This window comes from Opisthocomus hoazin, chromosome 32 (assembly GCF_030867145.1).
Source record: "Opisthocomus hoazin isolate bOpiHoa1 chromosome 32, bOpiHoa1.hap1, whole genome shotgun sequence".
NCBI classification, from domain to species: Eukaryota; Metazoa; Chordata; class Aves; order Opisthocomiformes; family Opisthocomidae; genus Opisthocomus; species Opisthocomus hoazin.
In genome coordinates, this window is record NC_134445.1 from 1,843,209 (window position 1) to 1,852,828 (window position 9,620).

Below are 9,620 nucleotides of genomic sequence, written 5' to 3' on the forward strand. Positions count from 1 at the left end.
CGAGCGCCCCCTGCCGGCGGGGCGGGAGGGCAGGGCGCCGAGCACCCCCCGGGACCGATCCCGGCCCCGCGCTCCCGCTGGCCCCGCGCTCCCGGCGCCGCTAACCCCGACCCCGGGGGTGCCGCCCCCCGGCGGCCCCGATCCCGGCGGCCCCGATCCCGGCCCCGTGGCCCCCGTGAGGCCCATCCCCGGGGGTGCCGTGCCCGGTGTCCATCCCTCCTCCCCCCCCGGCACCCCACGGTGGTCCCGGTGCGGGGCCGGGGGGTGACGGCAGCGTCCTCGGTGTCCCCGCCGCCGCCATGAGCGCCGAGACGCTGGTGAAGGACGTCAAACCGGGGCTGAAGAACCTCAACCTCATCTTCATCGTCCTGGAGACGGGTGGGTGCGGGGCCCGGGTTGGGGGGATGGACACGACACCGGGGTGCGACACCCCCCCCCCGCCCCCCCCGCAGCCCCTCTGAGCCCCCGGCGCCCGCAGGCCGCGTGACGAAGACGAAGGACGGGCACGAGGTGCGGACGTGCAAGGTGGCCGACAAGACCGGGAGCATCAACATCTCGGTGTGGGACGACGTGGGGAACCTCATCCAGCCCGGGGACATCATCCGCCTCACCAAGGGGTACGGGAGGGGCGCAGGAGTCAGGGGGGGGTCCGGGGGGGGAACCCCCTCCGGGGGACCCCCCGTGACCCCCCGTTGCTCCCTTCCAGCTACGCGTCCATCTTCAAGGGCTGCCTGACGCTCTACACGGGGCGCGGGGGGGACCTGCAGAAAATCGGCGAGTAAGGAGGGGGTGGGGGGTCGGGGGGGGTCGGGGGGGGGGCCCACACGACCCCCCATGCCCGCCTCTGCCGCAGGTTCTGCATGGTTTACTCCGAGGTGCCCAACTTCAGCGAGCCCAACCCCGAGTACGCGGCACAGCAGGCGCAGGGCAAGGCAGTGAGTTTTGGGGGTGGGGGTTTAGGGCTGGGAGGGGGTGGGGGTCTCGGTGGCACTGCCAGCCCCCCCCCATATGGCCCCCCGAGGGCGGCACACCAAGCATCGCTGTCTTTTTCGCAGGCGCAGAACGAGAGCGCGAGTCCAGCCGCGTCGCAGGGCAGCCAGGGCCCCCCCACCGCCCCCCCAGGTACGGGCACACAGCCCCCTCCCCACCCCACACCCCCCCTCCGGCACGGGGTGCCCCCAGCCCCCCCCCCCCCCTCCCTCTCTCTGCTCTGCTTCCAGCCCCCGACAGCCAGAACGGGAACGGGCTGAGCCCGGGGGGGCCCCCGCACCCCCCCAGTGCCCCCGCGCACACCCCCAGCGGCCGCATCACCCGCAGCCAGCCCAGCCATCCCGGGCCCCCCCCCGGCCCCGTCGCCAACGGCAAGGAGACGCGGCGGAGCAGCAAGAGATAACGCAGCGGGACCCCTGCCCCCCCCTCCCCCCGCCACCGTCTGGGGGGGCCCCCCGGCCCTGAGCAGCCCCCAGGGCCGGGGGGGGGCCGGCCGCGCCCCCCCTGCCTCTGCCCCACTGGGCTCGGAGGTCCCGGGTGGGATGGGGCTGAGCTGCCCGCAGCCCCCCCCCCGCCGTGCCCCCAACCCGCGGACCCTCCTCGGGCCGGGCGTCAATAAAGGGTGAGCTCCCGCCTGCTCCGCCTGCTCTGCCCACGGCTGGCGCGGGGCGGGGGGCCGGGACCCCCCCAGCCCCTCGGCCCTCCCCACGGCCCCTCCCGGCAGCGCCCGCTGACCCTTGGCCCCCCCGGCGTGGCGCAGCAGACGCGTGGCCGCGGCACAGGCACGGGGTGGTGAGCAGCGCGGCCCCGCCATCCGCCCCGCGCGGGGGCACCCCCAGGTGAGGGCGGGGGGCGCAGGGGGGCAGGGGGCGATGCCGGTGTTCCCCCCGCCGCGATGGGCCCCCGCGACCGGGGGTGATGCCGGGGTCTGCGAGCCCCAGCTCAGCGGGGGGGGGGGGGGGGGGGGGCGGCTCTGGTGAAGGTGGGGGCACCCGTGGGACCTTGTGCCGTGGAGGGGGGGCAGCGGGGCGCCAGCTCCCGGAATCGTGGGATTTCCGCAGCCCCCCGGTACCGGGGGCTCCGACGTGCGGGGGGGGGGGGGCCGGGTCCCACAGCCGTCGCGACATTCCGCGCGCGGTTTGGCGTGTCACGGCACGGCGCAGGGCTGCTCCCAAGTCCCCGCCGTGTGGGGTGGGAGCTGGGGGGCACGGCCGTGCCAGGCAGGGCTGGGGGGGGGGAGGGGCCGGGGGGGGTGCAAGCCTCGGGGTGGGGGGGCTGCAGCCGTTATCTGCCCGCCCAGTGAAACATTAACTCCGGCACAGAGCTGCCCCGGTTGCAAAACCTCCCCTCAAGGACGAGTCACCGCACACACCCCCACACCCCCCCACCCCGTCCCCTGTCCCTGCAGGGGGCCCTGACGGCTCCTGGGGTGCATCCGAGCCCGCTGCCGGGACGCGTGTCCCCAGTGCCACCTCTGCGGAGAGGGGGGGAGCAGGAGGGGGCACACCTGGGGCTGCGCGGGGGGGTCCCCACGTCCTGGGAGGGCCCCGTGGGCACTGGGCTCTGCACCCCACGGCACCCACCCTGACACCCCACCCACCCACCCCCCCCCCCCCAGTGCCGCCGGGACCCCCTGCTGCAGGCTCCGGCCCCATGGCCCCCCGAGGGCTGCTCCTGGGCGTCCTGGGGCTGCTGGCCCTGGGGGGGGCCGGGGGGGGGCGGCTGCCCGAGGACGCGGCGCAGGAGCATGGCTACTACCTGCAGCAGCTCTTCGGGCAGTACGGTGCCAACGGGACGCTGCCCTGGGCCGGGCTGGCGCGGCTGCTGGGCAGCCTGGGGCTGGGCCGCGTGCAGGTGCTGCAGCTGCGCCGCGCCGCGCCGGGGCTGGGCCACGCCAGCCGCCTCGACCTGCTCGATGCCCAGCGCGACGGCCCCCGCCACCGGCACGCGGCCTGGGAGCCGCCTCCCGCACCCACAGCCCTGCCGCCTGCCCGTGCCTGCAGGTAACGCCATCAGACCCTCGCCGCGGCCGGGCTGACACCCGCCCCGCCGCCACGGCGGGGGGGCTCAGCCGCGCTCGCCTCCCGCAGCCCCCCACCCGCCCAGGAGAGGAGTTGGACGACACCAGCGCCTGCCGAGCCCCCCGGTGCCGGGGCCACCCCTGGGACCCCCCCCGAGCCCCCCCAGCGCGAGCAGCCCGGGCTGAGCCTGCTGGGGCGGGTGCTGGGCTTGGAGCACTCCAGCGCCGAGCACCCGCACGACGATGTGAGCGGGGACAGGGGGCGGCGGGGTCCCGCCTTGCGCTGGGACCCCCTCGGGGGGCTCCCGGGACCCCCAGCGCCCCGCCCTGCTCACGCAGCCCCCCATCCCCCGCAGTGCCTGAACGTCACCCAGCTGCTGGGGCACTTTGGGCTGGGTGCGGTGCCGCAGCTGACGCCGGAGCAGTTCACACTGCTCTGCCCGGCCCTGCTGCACCAGATCGACACCCGCGTCTGCATCCGGCACGGCGAGGAGCCGCCGCTGCCCCCCCCGGGGGGGCCCCTGGGGCCAGGTACCCCTGCCCCGGCCCACCCTGGGGTACCCCATCCCTGCAGCCCCGCCCCCAGGTCCCCATCAGCCAGTCCGTGGGGCTCCGGTCACCGTGTCCCCATCTCCAGGCACCCCAGTGTCAGGTCCCCATGTCCCCTGACCCTGCAGCCCCATCCCCAGGTCCCCACCAGCCGGTCCCTGGGGTTCCTGTTGCCGTGTCACCATCCCCAGGCACCCCAGCACAGGGTCCACGTGTCTCCCATCCCTGGAGCCCCATCCCCGGGTCCCCATCAGCCAGTCCCTGGGGCTCCAGTCACTGCGTCCCCATCCCCAGGCACCCCGGCATCGGGTCCCCATGTCCCCTGTCCCTGCAGCCCCATCAGCCAGTCCCTGGGGCTCTGGTCACTGCGTCCCCATCCCCAGACACCCCAGTGTCGGGTCCCCGCGTCCCCCATCCCTCCATCCCCATCCCTGGCCCCACCAGTGTCTGGGCCCACGGCCGCTCGCCCTAAGCCCCCAGTCCCCCATCAGTGGGTCCCCACAGACCCCGTCCCTGCAGCCTCGTCCCTGGCTCCTCCAGCATTGGATCACCAGGTCCTCCCCGTCCCTTCACTGCCACCCCAGATCCCCCCAAGGTCCAGTCCCTGTGTCCCCACCACCCCATCCAGTCCCCATTTCCCCGACACCCCATCCGGTCCCGGTGTCCCTGCCACCCCATCCAGTCCCCATGTCCCCGCCACCTTGTCCGGTCCCCGTGTCCCCACCACCCTGTCCCTGCAGCCCTGCGTGTCCCCCATGCGCATCCCCCATCCCCAGGTTCCCATCACTCCCCCGGTCCCGTGGTCCCCATCCCTGCGCCCCCGAAGCCCCCACCCCGCGTCCCCATCCCTGGCTGTGCCCCGGCCATGCCCGTCTCACCCCCCCCCCCGCAGCGCTGGGCTGGGGGCTGCTGGCTGTCACCTGCGTCAGCCTGCCCTCCGCCCTGGCCGTCGTCCTTGTCCCGCTGCTGAGCCGCAGCTCCTTCCGCTCGCTGCTGGCCTTCCTGGTGGCCCTGGCCGTGGGGACACTCTGTGGGGATGCGCTGCTGCACCTCTGGCCCCACGTAGGTACCCCTGCCCCGGGACCCCCACCCCCAGGGACGGCTGCGGGATGAGGTGCCGGGGGGCAGCGGGGTGTCGGGGTGCCCTGAGCCACCGTGTCCCCCCCGTCCAGGCCCAGGGCAGACACCAGGAGACGGCGGCCGAGCCGGGGGCCGCAGTGCTGCAGGGGCTGGCGGTGCTGGGGGGCATCTACCTGCTCTTCCTGGTGGAGCTGCTGCTGGGGACGCTGCGGCGGAGCCGGGGGGCCACGGTGAGAGCCGCGGGCGCCAGGGAGGGCACGGGGCTGCCACCAGGTCCGGCTTTGCACCCAACGCCTCGGTCTTCCCCAGGAACACTCCCCCGGAGAGACCCCCGATGTGGCCACGGGGGTCCTGGCACCTTCGCAAGGAGGTGGGACCCCCCCCTCGCACCCCGCAGCGCCCGCGGCCCCTGGCCCCAGCACCCACCCCACGTCCGTGCCACTGCAGGGGCTGAGCTGCGACAGCTGACAGCACCGGAGCCAGAGCTGGAGTTCAAACCCCACGGCCACCCCCACGGCCCTGTGCTGCCCCCCAGCCCTGGGGCCACCGACGTGGTCTGGATGGTGGTGCTAGGGGACGGGATCCACAACCTGACAGACGGGCTGGCCATCGGTGAGGGGCACGGGGAGACGGAGGGACGAGGCGTGCATGGGGACAGGGGCACATGGGTACAGGGGGGCACGTGAACAGGGAGGCATGGGGGCAGGGTTCATGGGGCCAGGGGGCCACAGGTTCAGGGGTTCATGGGGACAGGGGGGCACAGGGACAGGGGGGCACAGGGATGGGGTGCATGGGGACAGGGGTTCCCGGGGACAGGGGGGCATGGTGCATCGGGGCGCAGGGTCTGTGCAGGTCCAGGGCAAAGGACCCTCTCCCCGCAGGTGCCGCCTTCTCCCACAGCCTCTCCAGCGGGCTCAGCACCGCACTGGCCGTGCTCTGCCATGAGCTGCCCCATGAGCTGGGTAGGTGCCTGCCCCCTGCCCCGGCCACAGCCCCCTGCAGCCCCCCAGCACTCACCCTCCTCTTCCTCCTCTTCCTCCTCCTCCTCCTCGCGCAGGGGACCTGGCGGTGCTGCTGCGGGCGGGCACAGCCCCCCGTGCCCTCCTGCTCCTCAACCTGGTCTCGGCCCTGCTCTCCTGCCTGGGGGTGGCGGCAGGGGCGGCCGTGGGGCACAGCGCGGCCCACCTCACCCCCTGGGTCCTCGCCACCACCGCCGGCATCTTCCTCTACGTGGCCCTGGCCGACATGGTAAGGGGGCGGCCGGGGGCAGCAGGGTGCTGGGTCTCGCCCCCACCCCGCTGACCCCCGCTCTGCCCCAGCTCCCTGAGGTGCTGCGCGGTGCTGAAGGTCCCGGCGAGGGTCCCTGGGGCCACTTCCTCCTGCAGAATGTGGGGTTCCTGCTGGGCAGCGGCGTCATGGTGGCCATTGCCCTCGCCGAGGGACGCCTCCGCGCCTGGCTGCAGCCCTGAGCGCCCCGGGCTCGGCCCCGCACCGCGACCATGACCCGAGCTGGAACTGCGGCGGCAGGACGGCGGGACCCCCAAACGCGCCCCCAGGACTGGACCTCCTCCCCTCCTCTGAGACCACCGGCAGCACCCGCCGGCCCCGGGGGTCTCCGAGGCTCAGCACCCTGGCCCCTCCCTGGGGTCCCCTCGCCACTCCGTGTCCCGTCCCGGGGCACCCAGCGCTCCCCGGGCTGGGCCGGCAGCAGGTGCTCGCACGCCGGGTGCATCTCCCCGCTCCCCCCGGACCAGCCGGCGGCCAAGGAAGGACAACAGGATATAGAAGCAATAGCATTTTAATAAACATAATTGATTCAAAGCCACAATATGAGGAACAGGACTTGGTCGCAGCTTACATCATATAAAATAGATCAAGTCTGAACACTTTTTTTCTTTTTTTTTTTTTCCTTTTTATTTTTTTAATTTCTTCTTAGTTCCTTTTCCCCCCTCCCTCCCCAAAGGTGATGCAGGATTTCTGAAAATACGTATATGGAACATCCGAGACAAACGTAACGGCTCGCTAGGCTCGGGCGGGGTGAGGAGAGGTGGCGGGACGGCGTCGGCGCTGCGGGGACCGATGGCTCGTTGGGCCGATCTCCTGCTTCTCCTGCGTGTTCACCTCGTGCTTGCTCCCCAGCACCGTGCGCCAGGGCCGGAGCAGCTTTGTGTTTCCCTGCGCCCGTGAAGGGCTCTGCTCGCCCCGACCTCCCCCAGCCTGAGAAGCGCTTCACTGTCGGGACCGATCTCGGGGCTCCCTGGGCGCCCGCTCGCAAGCGCAGGGCGAGGACCCAGCCAGCGCGGGGGGACGGGGCTCGGTTCGCCCACCAAGGCACCCGGCACCTTGAGGCCGCCACAGTGGCCCCGCCGGGATTTCATACGTGGTTTTCCATTATTTTTAAATTGCACATCAAAACCCTACCCTGCTTGCGGCGGGTCCCCACAGGGCAGGCAGGCGGGCGGGCGGGCGGGGGGCCAGCAGCCCCCGCACCCCCCAGCGCAGAGCCCCCTGCCCCGCCAGGCCACGCGCTCGTGCTGTGAACCAGGGGTTGAAGGAAGAAGCACCTCCAGCGGCAGGGAGACGGGCGACCCGCCGCCACGGCAGCACCAGCACCAGCGCCGCGGGACAGAGCGCGCACCCTGCCTCGGCTGGGTCTTGCACAGGGACGGTGCAGATGGCGCTGGCCGCGGGGACGCTCGGGCACTGACCCCCCAGCTGACACACTCACCTCTCCCCCCACCCAAGGACAAAGGTGTCCACGCCAAAAGTCCCCAACAAGAACAACCGCCGACCACAGCCCCGCCGCGGACGAACGACCGCGGCCGCGCGCTGGCGTCTGCTCAGCAGCTTCCACGTTTCGGTGCAGCGGAGGGGAGCAAAGCTGGGGGGTTAACTGGAAGATGCCTTCAGCGGAGACGACGCAGCTGCTACACGGGGACGCACGGGGGCTCGCGCGGGGCCACCCCCCTCGCCGCAGCCCTCGCTGGGCAGCCATGCTCACTACGCGCGCCGGCGTCTCGGGCCAGCGCTGAGGCTGCGGGTCCAAGGGGCGAGGAAGGGTTTCCCCAGGTCTGCGCCCCAGCCCAGTTATTGCCAGAGGTAGGTGTGAACAGTGCAGAGAAGACACAAATTAAAGCAGCTCTTCGTTACCCAACCACCCCACGGGCGAGTCTGCGGAGACGCTCCTGTCCCGCGCCAGCTCTTCCCACGGCCCGGGCGCAGTGGCCCAGCCCGGCACAGACGGGACGGGGGATCGGGGCACCCTGTGCCGGGGCTGCTCTCGGAGCGGGGCACCCGTGACGCAACGGGGCTCAGGGCGCCGGGGGCAGAGGGAGCTGGGAGAGAAACCGTCTCAGACCCTTTCCCCAGGGAACGCCGCTCTCCGCTCCCTGCAACGGTCTGAAACCGCCAAAAATCTAGCGCCAGGGACTGGGGTGCCCACTGCCCCGGGGTCTGGCCAGCGCCGGGGCAGCCGAGGGGACGGTGACACCAGTGTCCCCGCCCCAGCCCCGCGGGGAGTGAGGGTGGGCTTCAGAGTTCGGCACGTTAGCAGCGGGACCCAGAGACACCCGAGACCCCCCCCCGTCCCCTGCGCCGGATGCCCACGAGGCGACGGGTGACAGCGCAGAAGCCACCACTGCCTCCCGGGGCCGCGCCGGCGCGGCAGGAGAGCACCGAAACACGGTCCAAGAGATGTTCAGCGACGTCGAACCCGGAGCGACAGGCACGAGGGTCCGCACGGCCGCGCATCGCCCAGCACGAGACGCGGCTGCAGCGGGGGGCGGGGGCTGAGCCCCCCGGCACCGCCCGGCGCTGCCCTGATGCAGGACAGGCGAGAAGCGACGGAAATCTCCATGGACTCCCTTCCACGGGTACCGAGGGGGGAAAGCGAAGGGAAGAACCCACCGAATGACTTCAAAAGGACTTTGCAAGGGGTCTTAGAAGACTCGGAAATCTTTAAAGCTAAGAGAGTGCCTGCCAAGACGGAGCACGTGTGTGCCCGTGGGCACACGGCCCCGCATGCTGAACACCCACGCTCCCGACCCCGGAGAGGGCGAGGAACACAGGGCCCTGGGAGCCGGGAGGTCTCCGACTGCAGCGCTGGGTCTCCCCGGCACTTGCGCAGCCAGCCCTGCCCGGACGCCAGCGCGCGGCTCCGAGCTCACGCCAACCCTCTGCCGTGACAGAACCCGGCCCGACGCCTGCAGCGTTTAACGCGATGCCCTGGACGCCAGCAGATTTAGGAAGAGCAGGGAAGCACCGCAAAGCCCGGCCGTCCCCTCCGCCACGGCCCTGCGCAGCCCTGGGACGGAGCTGGGGATGCGCAGGGAGGGACGGGTCCCTGCCCAGACCCTGGCCCAGCTCTCGCTGCGGGAGACGGGAGCCTCGGCGGGTCTGGGGTGCGCACAGGGGGAGCAGAGGCTGGCGGGAAGAACCGAGGGCTCGAGAAGCAGCGCAGGTCTGTTGGAGGAGGAGGAACCGGCACGTGGCCATCTCAGTGCAACTTTCACGCCCGCGCTGCAGAACGCGACAGCTGAAGCAAATCGCGTGGGGATGCGTGAGCCCACCCGGGGCACCGGCTGCGGGGTGCGCGGGGACCTGCCTGTGGCGGGGCTGGAGCCGGAGCAAAGCAGCGGGGCTGCGGGGTTTGCTCTCAGCCCTCCCCTGCCCACCCCACCTCTTGAACCCGCAGCCGGAGCCAGGACCCAGCGAGGGCGAAGGGGCATGTGGCAGCAGACGCGAGAGCTTTTTGGGGCACAGGAGGCCAATGACGGGCTCCGCGCTCCGCCGCCCTCGCAGCCGCAGCCAGCCCCTGCGCAGCATCCCCCAACGGACCCCCGCCCAGCGCCAGGGCGCGGGGGGACGCCGAAGCAAGAGGCCGTTTTGGACAGTACCTTCAAGCAGCAAAAGCATTCTCAAGTTGGGACAGGCGCTGGGTTTGTTCCAGTGCCCTCCGAGCTCCTGGCACGGCGGGACCCCC

General features: G+C 72.5%; 2 protein-coding genes across 2 annotated transcripts; both read left to right on the top strand.

Annotated features, from left to right (window-relative positions):
- Positions 1-21: 21 nt before the first annotated feature.
- Positions 22-1,627, top strand: NABP2 (nucleic acid binding protein 2). Its single transcript, XM_075445742.1, has 6 exons — positions 22-378; positions 479-617; positions 707-778; positions 854-935; positions 1,056-1,122; positions 1,221-1,627. The coding sequence occupies exons 1-6, from the start codon at positions 300-302 to the stop codon at positions 1,391-1,393; spliced, it is 612 nt and encodes a 203-aa protein (XP_075301857.1). The 5' UTR covers positions 22-299; the 3' UTR covers positions 1,394-1,627.
- Positions 1,628-1,742: 115 nt separating this feature from the next.
- On the top strand, positions 1,743-6,467 carry SLC39A5 (solute carrier family 39 member 5). The gene is made up of 11 exons (XM_075445739.1): positions 1,743-1,829; positions 2,609-2,993; positions 3,081-3,255; positions 3,367-3,541; positions 4,452-4,621; positions 4,732-4,869; positions 4,949-5,009; positions 5,087-5,251; positions 5,521-5,601; positions 5,697-5,887; positions 5,959-6,467. Exons 2-11 carry the CDS (start codon positions 2,644-2,646, stop codon positions 6,106-6,108), a joined length of 1,656 nt encoding a protein of 551 aa, XP_075301854.1. The 5' UTR covers positions 1,743-1,829; positions 2,609-2,643; the 3' UTR covers positions 6,109-6,467.
- Positions 6,468-9,620: the final 3,153 nt, after the last annotated feature.

What these genes read in the sequence shown, in the direction of transcription:
- NABP2 (XM_075445742.1), top strand. Translation starts at nt 300, where the DNA reads ATGAGCGCCGAGACGCTGGTGAAGGACGTCAAACCGGGGCTGAAGAAC. An exon ending in CTTCATCGTCCTGGAGACGG is followed by an intron (nt 379 to 478) that starts GTGGGTGCGGGG and finishes CGGCGCCCGCAG; the next exon opens with GCCGCGTGACGAAGACGAAG. An exon ending in ATCATCCGCCTCACCAAGGG is followed by an intron (nt 618 to 706) that starts GTACGGGAGGGG and finishes GCTCCCTTCCAG; the next exon opens with CTACGCGTCCATCTTCAAGG.
- SLC39A5 (XM_075445739.1), top strand. Translation starts at nt 2,644, where the DNA reads ATGGCCCCCCGAGGGCTGCTCCTGGGCGTCCTGGGGCTGCTGGCCCTG. An exon ending in CCGCCTGCCCGTGCCTGCAG is followed by an intron (nt 2,994 to 3,080) that starts GTAACGCCATCA and finishes CGCCTCCCGCAG; the next exon opens with CCCCCCACCCGCCCAGGAGA. An exon ending in GACAGACGGGCTGGCCATCG is followed by an intron (nt 5,252 to 5,520) that starts GTGAGGGGCACG and finishes CTCTCCCCGCAG; the next exon opens with GTGCCGCCTTCTCCCACAGC.